Genomic DNA, 10,523 nt, shown 5'->3' on the forward strand with positions numbered 1-10,523 from the left:
CACACGTCGTATAAAATATTAGTGATTTAGGAGCGAGGCAAGGCGAGGGAGGGAAGGACAGAGAGAGAGAGAGAGAGAGACACACACACACACACACACACACACGGGAAACAAAGCATAAAAATACAAATAAAGCAGAATGAGAAATGAACACCCAAGATATATGGACGTGTGTGTGTGTGTGTGTGTGTGTGTTTTTTTATCACACACACACACACACACACACACACAGAAAAGATATTGCACTTTTACTAATCGCGGGTGGTTACTAAAATCACGGTTTCGAAGCTTCGTTTGGGATCAGTTAGAAGCACCGATCCATCACTCGCTCCTCAATCCCTTTAATCCTGTACTAAATCTGACCCTGAATCCCTGCGACCCTTTCTGTGGCCCTGGTGACGCTGGCCAAAGAGAGGGAGAGCTAGAAAAAAAAAGACACTCCTTCATTACTTTTTTTATATTTTTTCATTTCCTTCTCGAACGAAAGTGTGTGTGGGGGAGCAGGAGAAGGTTCGGGTCGCGTGCTCGGAGCTGTTTCATTCAGATGCTTTGTGGTTTAGGTGAGGGAAGGGGAAGAGGAAGAAGAGGGAAGGGGTAGGGGGTGTTATGATGGCTTGGAGTAAAGGGAGGGAAGGTGGGAGGGAAAGGGGAATGAGCTTGAGTTATGGGAATAGAAAGTTTTATTGGTCTTAAGGGGAAGGGACTAACGCGGTGCAGCAGGGAGGGAGGGTTAAGGGGCGAGGAGGAAAGTGAGTAAAGGGCGGGGGAGGTATCAGTAAAGATCTGACGAAGAGTACGATTGGAGATCTTTATGTTATAGAAAATGTGTTGAAAATGTTGAACGGCTTAAAATTTTTGGGGAGACGAGGAAGAGGAAGGGTGAAGAAGAAGAAGAAGAAGAACAGGAAAGCAAGAAAAATATAAGAAGATAATAGTAAAGGATGGAGAGAAGAGAGACGAAGAAAAGAATGAGAAAACGTAGAAACAAAAAAAAAAAAACCGAAAGATGAAAAGAAGAATAAATAAAGAGAAGAAGGATAAAGAGAGAGAGAGAGAGAGAAGGAAAACGGTGGTGGAAACGGCCAAGAGAGAGAGAGAGAGAGAGGAAAAGAGTTAGTTGGGGTGATGAGGGCGGAGGAGAGGGAAAAAAAACAATAGAGAGAGGATACAGAGGAATGATTAACGGCGGAAGAGAAGTAATAACGAGAACGAAAAGGGAACAAGAAAAGGATGATTTAGATGGCGACGGAGAGAGGAGAGAGAGAGAGAGAGAGAGAGAGAGAGAGAGAGAGAGAGAGAGAGAGAGAGAGAGAGAGAGAGAGAGAGAGAGAGAATGTGGGAAGGATCGGGAGTGTGACAGATAAAGGCGAAGGTGAGAGAGAGAGAGAGAGAAAAAAAAAGAGAGAGAGAGATAAATGGGCAGGGTGCTAGGGAGAAGATAGTGTGAAAGTAATATGGAAGGATTGATGGTAAAGAGGCGGAAAGAGAAAGAGAGAAATTGAAGAAGGAGAGAGAAGAAGGAACGGAGGAGGAGAGAAGAGAAGTAAGGAGATAAGGTAAGAGGAGAAAGAGGAGGAACAGATGAAGGAATGGAGATAAGAATGAGAGTTGGAGTGATAAAGAAGAGGAGCAGGAACGAGTGAGTGAAAGGTGAAGGAAAGAAGGAAAATCAGGAAGATAGAGAAAAGGAAATGCGAGAAAGGGAAGACGATGAAAAAGAGAAGAATACTGAAGGAAAAGAAATGGGAAAAAATAAAATTAGAGGTGCGGAAAAAAGAAGAGATGAAAGGAGAAGGAAAGAGGAAAAAACTGAAGATAGAGGAAACAACATCTAAAGGAAGAGAAAGAAATTGAAGGTAATTAGAAAAAGGGTAAAAAGAAAATTAGAGAGGAAAAAAAGAACAGATTTGGGAGAAGGAAAGATGGAAAAAACCAGAAGATAGAGGAAAGTTGGAAAGGAAGGAAACTCGAGGGAATAAAAGGAAGGCAAGGAGAAAATTGGAGGATAATGTGATACGATAAATGAAGGAAGGAAAAACTTTTGTACCGCTGTGAAGGAAAAAAAAATAAGAAGGAAAAGAGGAAAGAAGGAGAGGAACGAAACTTATGGAAAGGAAAGGGAAGCAAGGAAAAAAATAGATAATATGATAGGATAGATATGAAAGGAAAACTATTGTATTGCAATGAAGGGGGAAAAAAACAGGAGAGAAGGGAAAGGAGGAGAGTAAGAAAGGAAAGAAACTCAAGGAAATAAAAGGAAGGCAACGAGGAAATTGAAAGATAATGTGATAGGATGAATGAAAAAGGAAGAGAAACTATTGTGAAGGAAAAAAAAACAAGAGGAAAAAGAGGAAAGTAAGAAAGGAAGGAAACTTAAGGAAAGAAATGGAAGACGAGGAGAATTGAAAGATAGGAGAAATGAAGAAGGGAAACTATTGGACCTCAGTGAAGGGAAAAAAAAACAGAAGAAAAGGGAATAGAAAGAGCAAGTAAAAGGTGAAGAAAGGGAAAAGGGGAAAGTAGGAAAGGAACGAAAATGAAGGGAATGAAAAGAAGACAAGGAAAAAAAACTACGAAGATAATGTAATAAAATAAATGAAGAAGGAAAATTATTGTACCATAATGAAGGGAAAAAAAGACGAGGAGGAAAGAAAAGAGGAAAGTAGGAAAGGAACGAAAATGAAGGGAATGAAAAGAAGGCAAGGAAAAAAAAACTACGAAGTTAATGTAATAAAATAAATGAAGAAGGAAAATTATTGTACCATTATGAAGGAAAAAAAAAAAAAACACACACACACACAGACAGACGAGAAGCGGAAAACTATCACCACTTAGACTGGGATTTGCATTGATACGTTCCGTTTTTAAATCTCGCCTCGCTAAACATATCGAGTGAAAATCAATATGAGGCAATAAATTTCACATGATACTGGACACGGATTTATTGTTGTTGCTCGTTGTGAATAAATGGATGAACAAAAATAATAAAAGATAAAAGAGATGTCTATTAGATATTTTTTCTCTCACATTCACATACAGTTGAATGAATCAGCTGCTGCTATGGGGAATAATTGGCAGTTTGTATGGGTGGGAGGTGGGAGGAGGAGGAGGAGGAGGAGGAGGAGGAGGAGGAGGAGGAGGAGGAGGAAGAGGAAGAGGAAGAGGAGGGGAGGAAGGGGGTGCTATTTGAGTGGGGTAGGGTAGAAGGGCTATTGAAAGTTACGTTGTTGTCTTTTATTTCTTTTTTTTTCTCCTTTTTTTTGTCCTTTTTCCCATTCAGGATTAGTTGCATGTCTATTATCATTGAGAGTTATGTTGTCTTTTATGTGTCTTTTATTTTTTTTTTCCCTCTCTCTTGCATTGTTTTTATGTCCCTTTTTTTTTCTCTCCCATCCAGGATTAGTTTCGTGTTCATCATTACTATTGCCATTATCATTCGTTACCATCATCATTTTCTTCCGTCCTATTCATTTTTATCACCTTCATTTTTTTTTTTTCTATTTTATAACCTATCTTGACTTGAGTTCTTTTATATTTTTCGCTGCTTCTTTTTCTTTGTCTCCTCCTCCTCCTCCTCCTCCTCCTCCTCCTCCTCCTCCTCCTCCTCCTCCTCCTCATTCCTGGTGCCTTGCTGGGATGGTAAATAATGATACCCAAACAAAAGTGTATCACCGTGACACACGCGACATGACACACGGAGGAAAGGGGGCCGCCTTCCGGAGCTTACAAGACAAAGTGACGGAGATCAAACAGATACACAGGTAGACGTCTGCATGTTTACAAAATAGGTAAACAAGTGGGCGTCGCTGCGTAGGTCGAGAGAGGGACAGGTAAATTGATATTGAAAGAAGAAAATGCTTAAATGAAACGAAAAATATAAGAATCGAGTCGAGAGTATAATTTTTGATATTGCCAAAGAAGAGAAATGGAGGTAAAAAAGAAAGGAAAATATGAATGGAATGTTTATATAAAGATTGAGAAATGTTGATGAAAAGGTTGATATAACAAATGAGTAAAGGAAAGAAAAAAGTGTACTTAATCCAAGTAAAAAGTTGAATAAACATGAAAAAACAATGATGAAATACGAAGATGAAATCGAGAAAAAAAATAACTTAAGATACACTGATAGGAAAATAAACGAGGAAATGTATAACCCAACATTAACGTAACCTAACTAACCCAAGGTAATCCAAACTTAACCTAACCAAACCTAACCCAACCCAACAAAACCTCACCTAACCTAACATTCAACAGACAAAATGAAGAAAAATAAAATTACAATACGCTTTACCATTGCGCTCATTTCAAGCGGGGGACACACACTGGCTGGCTGGGACGTGAGGTCTGCACACTCATCTCTCCCCGGTGTTCGCAGGCACCCGAGTATTGACCACCTGGCGAAGGAGGATGAGCTAAGGGCAACGCGTCACCACAAGCCATCCAATTCTCGAGCCAATAGCCATGTGACATCACCAAGCCCCCAGCCATTACCCGTGAAGTCACCCGCCATGCTGCTGGTGACGTCAGTGGGCCCCCGTCGCTCAGTTCTGCCGTAGTCACGTGATTGAACCTCGTTAAGGCACCGTAATTAACCGCCGGGACGAGACACTTAATCACCCTGGGGTAATTACTTGTCCTGCGCGCCCTGTACATTTGGCAGAGAAAGTACGGACCTGGTGGAATACTGAATTTTTTTTTCTTTCTTATATTTTTCTGAAGCGTTATGATGGACAGTGGAAAACGTTTTATTGGCCACTGGTGCTGGGAATTGTTTTCATCATGTGGTGGAAGTAGTGGTAGTTGTGGTGGTTGTTGTGATAGTAGTGATAAAGTAGTGATGGTGTTAGTAGTAGTGGCAGTAGTAGTAGTAGTAGCAGTAGCAGTAGCAGTAGAAGCAGTAGTAATTATGTTGACAATAAAAGCAATTACAAGGATGGTGTGGAAAGTTAATAATAATGATGATGATGATGATAATAATAATAATAATAATAATAGTAATGATAATAATGATAACGAATGATAAACAACAGTAGCTAATCAGAGTAAACAATGATAACTAATAATACAAAACTAATGGTGATAACAGATAATATTAACTGGTGGTGATAATTTGTAACAATAACAACAACCAAACAATAACTGGAGATGATTATGAAAAGATGAAGCACAGTCTTCCAACACACGCGTCCACTCGTCAGCCTGAGGTGAAGCCCGGCCTTGCAGCAACAGGTGACGGGTTATTATCATTTCAGAAACGTTTGCAAAAGGTAACAAGAGAAGACAACACCAGAATAGATTAAAGCAACAGAGAATATTGAACAAATACCACTACTGCCTTAAACATCCGCGTGTTAAAAAAAAGAATATTGAGGAATATATTATTTAGCCAGATTGTTATGCTCAGAGCGGATCAGTCTCGTCATATTAATCACTGCAAACAAGGGAAAGATTGCAGAAAGTTTTGCTCGGGGAAGGCAGAAAGACACCTCATTAATTACCGTGCAAGTATTGACACCTTTGCGGAGTTAGTTCATCGCACTCTCATCCCTCTGGCGCAAGGGCATGCTGTTCATTTTTGTTGACTTGAAGTGAGCAGGAATTCTCACTGAAGCAGTAACGTTGCAATAAGAGAGGAGTAATTATTCATCTGTCAGTGTAACAGTTCGAGGGACTTGCTCCCTCGGTACAGTGTTGGATTGCGTACTAGCAGTGTTCAGAATGAAGAACTAGCAACCATTGCATCAAAGAACAAAGATTAAAGCAAAGTATTCACTCTGATGCACTCTTGACTCACCGAGTCTCGGCAGGCAGTGTTGACTGTTTTATCAGACGTGTCTACATTATTTGATGTTTGGTGTGATGCTCCATCGTGAAATGTTTGAAACTTGTTTATTTATTCATCAATGTACACCACACACCTGCATTCCTATTCCTACTCTTATGTATTTTATATTTTAACATATCTATATGTTTGTCCTTAATACGTATCAGTCTATCTTTCTATCTATTCATATATCTGTCTATCTATCTATATATCTATATATCTATATATCTATATCTATATATATATATATATATATATATATATATATATATATATATATATATATATATATATATATATATATATATATATATATATATATATATCCTACTAAATATTACGTCTTTTATTTTAATGTTATTGTTATTATCCCTGCTAATGGCACACACACATGCACATGCTCCGGCGCGCTCGTTCGCGCGCGCACAGGTACACTCACACACACACACACACACACACACACACACACACACACACACACACACACACACACACACACACACACACACACACACACACACACACACACACACACACACGAGAAAAGTTGTGGTCTCGCTTTCCCGGTGTGTGGAGTGTGTTGTGGTCTCAGTCCTACTCGAAGATCGGTCTATGGGCTCTGAGCTCGCTCCGTAATGGGGAAGACTGGCTGGATGACCAGCAGACGACCGAGATTAATTACACACACACACACACACACACACACACACACACACACACACACACACACACACACACACACACACACACACACACACACACACAAGTACTGTGAAGATGCAATTATAGTGACTCTTGGCTAATTGAGCGGCGACGGTGGCTGCTTTTAAACAGAGTAGCGGTGGTGGTGGTGGTGGTGGTGGTGGTGGCGGGAGAGTGAGGGGAGGGGAAAGTAGTGGGGGTACGAGGCGCGAGAAACTCAAAAATGAAGTAATATTTTAGAGTGTTTTAGGGGTAATGCGGCCGCTTTGTCGAGGGGAGAGAGGAAACTGCGGGAGTAAATTAGAGAAAACTGTGGAAGAGGGGAATAGGAGGAGGAGGAGGAGGAGGAGGAGGAGGAGACGTGGTTCCATTTATTTCCTCGTATTCAAAAAATGGGACTCTTGACTCTGTACGTATTATTTTGATTATTCTTTATGCAGCCTTCGTGTGTGTGTGTGTGTGTGTGTGTGTGTGTGTGTGTGTGTGTGTGTGTGTGTGTGTGTGTGTGTGTGTGTGTGTAATAATAATTAGTGAGTCAGCCTGATTGTACTCAAAATTGCCTCTCTGGAACTCTTAATTACTCTTTCAAATTACTTCTTATTACTCCACTGAAGTTCACTTAGGTAGGTCACAGCATCTCCTAGTTAAATGGCAACACTCCTGCTCTCTCTCTCTCTCTCTCTCTCTCTCTCTCTCTCTCTCTCTCTCTCTCTCTCTCTCTCTCTCTCTCTCTCTCTCTCTCTCTCTCTCTCTCTCTCTCTCTCTCTCTCTCTCTCTCTCTCTCTCTCTCTCTCTCTCTCTCTCTCTCTCTCTGGCAATACCGAGCCGGCTTTATTTTTATTTCCCTCACTCTTTTATGATTTCTGATTTTTATACAGACTCAACAATATTCCTCCTACTCGGTCGTGGTGTCTGTGAGCACGGCAACATACACACCTGTGTCCTCTCCACTACCTACACAATATAATGCTGAAGCGTATACTCGTAAAGGCAAATGTATCATGCGTTCCGTTACTGAGGCGCCCGTAATGTTTTCCTTGGTACTCAAACCCCGTGGCAGACTATTAACTCCGCCACTAACCCGGGAAGCCCCAAGAGGATAAAGGGATAATTTCGTTGTGTGCTGCTCCAGATGCTTTCATTTATCGATCAGCCTTTGCATGTTAAGTACACAGCTGACTTGGCATCGTGTCCACTCACTGCGCGTGGCTGGACTCGAACCCAGATCACATTGGGCCAGTGCCACGGGTGTCAGCAATACCGATGAGTTCACTAAGTCGACTTTTAAAGGCACAACTGTCAAAGGTAAGGATTAGTTTTTTTTTTTTTGTACGTATAGAGTTGCTGGTGTTGTATTCTGAAATGATCCTAGTGGAGTGGACCCTGTGTAGTGCACTATTGGACATTAAGACCATACTCATTAAGCTTATCATTCAGGTATTGCTTCTCTGTCTTGCTTCTGGAGTGAGGGTGGCGTGGCGTGGGGAGGCTGAGGATGCTGTTTATGGGATTCTTCGCGCGTCATTTAGCAGCGCGTGCCTCACCTCCGGCCAGGTGCACCTGACACCTGGGCCTCCACGTTGAGAGTGACATGCGAGTGAAGTTTCAATACGTTGACTCACGGCCAGTCAGTCAGTCGGTCAGTCTGTCAGGGACGCCTTAAACCTGTCGTTCCCATCACTCAATCGCCACCGGATGTTCGTTCACTTGACCCCACAAAGAACAAGGGTAAGGGGCAGATACAGACGCCACTGTGTCCACACAAAGGAGTGTGTTGGTAAAGTAGTTGAATTAAAGGATAAATGATCCCTCACCTGCTCCGTCGATAAGGAACCCAAATATCGCGAGGAGAACCACAAACACGCTGCCGTTGTTGCTTCCCACTCCTCTCCTCCTTGTGCTGCTGGAGGAGGAGGTGGAGTGTGTGCCTAGAGTGCCTGGTATCCTCATCTTGCTCCAGTCCATTGTTTGGCCTCGCCCTCCGAGGAGGTAATGTTTCCTATCAATATCGGAAGTCCAGTTTGCGTCTTGCGGCTAGACTGACCTCGCCGCCGCGCCGCACCTCAGCAGTAACACTCAGCCGGCCCACGAAGGGCACCGCAGCTTTCCCATTAGCTCAGACGCAGCTGGAGGGAGAGCAAATGTGGCTGGTTGATTCCGAAGAGTTCGTGACCGCCGCAATTTGACGCAAAGTCACACCAAGCACGCGAGGTCCTCTGAACTGTTTCGTGATAGTTCAGGGCCAATCGACGCTGCGCTACAACTCGTCTCACTGCACTTTCTTACTATATTTCTTCGCGCGTCGCTCCTCCCGTCAGACTCGCTACAGAGGCCGCCACGTGGGGAAGAGGCAGGAGAGGGAGTCAACACACCACTCGCCACCCATCCGGCCGATAGCGCGTCCCGGCCCACACTAACCGGCCCCGCCCCTTACACACCCTTAAGTAGCCTCCCACTTACCCGCACCGGTCTGTCCCTCCCACACCTGCCCAATCCCTCCCACCAGCTCTCCCCCCTCCCGGATCTCCGTAAACTGTCGCCACTTCCTTCGCTGTCACGTAGAGAGAGAGAGAGAGAGAGAGAGAGAGAGAGAGAGAGAGAGAGAGTCAGACAGATGAAGACGGGGACGTTCCAGGTCTTGGTTCAGGGAATTACAATTAACATTCCAAGATATATATTAAAGTAGCACAGGAGGAGAGGGACCAGACGACCCTTGCCTGCCTCTATCGTCGCCGCCCTTCAGAGACTCGCGGTGAGGCTGTGCTGGGCTGGGCTGTGATAGAGAGTGAGTGGGTTGTGATAGGTTGCAGAGATTGGGCTGTTGTAAGCTTTCTATGTAAGAGAAAGGCAAATTTTTGTTGTTGTCCAATACATAGAAGTATTGGACAACAACAAAAACTTGCCAAATAGAAATAAAAATAAATTTGAGATGATAAAAAAAAAATCTCAAATACTAATTCCATAAGAAAAGGTCAAAAGAGTTTGTTTTCTTTTATTTTTTTCAAGGGCAACAAAACTAGTGAAATAAAAAAAATGTATATATATAAAAAAAAAGCCTTCTGAGATGCTACTTTCATGAAAATAAAGATCAAAAAGGTCACCTGAAATAGGATAAATCTCAAAAACCTTCCTCTTTAAAAAATTTCAAATCACAGGAAAGAGGAAATACAGAACCAAGTATGGAGTTCCAGAGTTTGGTGGTTGATGGCATGAACGGGCTGTGTTTTAAGTAGCTGGTGTGTGGTGGTAGGGCGGCAGATAAGTGGGCTGTGTGAGTGGTGAGTTTTGCCAATGATGGTGTGTGTTGTTTGAGTAGTGGTGTGTGCTGTGTTAGTGGTGATGTTTGCTGTGTTGGTAGTGGTGTGTGCTGTGTTAATGATAGGTGCTGTTGATAGTGGTGGGTGCTGTTATCAGTGGTGTGTGCTGTGTTAGGGGTGTGTGCTGTGTTAGTGGTGTGTGCTGTGTTGGTGATGGGTCCTGTGTTAGTAGTGGTGTGTGTTGTGTTAGTGATAAGTGGTGTTGATAGTGGTGGGTGCTGTTGATAGTGGTGAGTGCTGTTCTTAGTGGTGGTGCTGTGTAAGTGGTGGTGTTTGCTGTTGTTAGTGGTGGTGCTGTTGTTAGAAGTGGGTGCTGTTGATAGTAGTGGTGCTGTTGTTAGTGGTGTGTGCTGTGATTGTGGTGGTGGTGGGTGCTGTGATGGCGCTGAATGCTGTGTGAATAGTGTTGAGTGTTGTGTTTCCAGAATAATGACTGGATTCTAACTGTTAGATTTGTTCAGTGTGCTGTGTTTTAAGGTCCACAAAAAGCGCTGGTGCGTTATTAATCTATGAAAGTTACGCTGCGTCAAGAGTCAGTGCTGTGCCGTGCCGTGCTGTGCTGTGCTGTGCTGTGCTGTGCTGTGCTGTGCTGTGTTGAAGAGGAACAATGACATGAAATAAATGTTTGTTTCCTCCTCCTGAGTGTAACCAAACTAATTTTTCAAAACCAACCAGATAAA

The 10,523-nt window shown here is 42.8% G+C and overlaps 1 protein-coding gene across 1 annotated transcript in view; it reads right to left on the reverse strand.

Annotated features, from left to right (window-relative positions):
• The window catches only part of LOC123498938 (carbonic anhydrase-related protein 10-like), a 117,242-nt gene extending 108,315 nt beyond the window's left edge, over positions 1–8,927 (reverse strand). Inside the window, exon 1 of the mRNA XM_045246507.1 lies at positions 8,341–8,927. Within this exon, the coding sequence (XP_045102442.1) occupies positions 8,341–8,491 (151 nt within the window). The 5' untranslated portion in view covers positions 8,492–8,927. The remainder of the gene's footprint in view (positions 1–8,340) is intronic.
• Positions 8,928–10,523: the final 1,596 nt, after the last annotated feature.

The sequence above is a fragment of the Portunus trituberculatus genome, chromosome 48 (genome assembly GCF_017591435.1).
Source record: "Portunus trituberculatus isolate SZX2019 chromosome 48, ASM1759143v1, whole genome shotgun sequence".
Classification (NCBI taxonomy): domain Eukaryota; kingdom Metazoa; phylum Arthropoda; class Malacostraca; order Decapoda; family Portunidae; genus Portunus; species Portunus trituberculatus.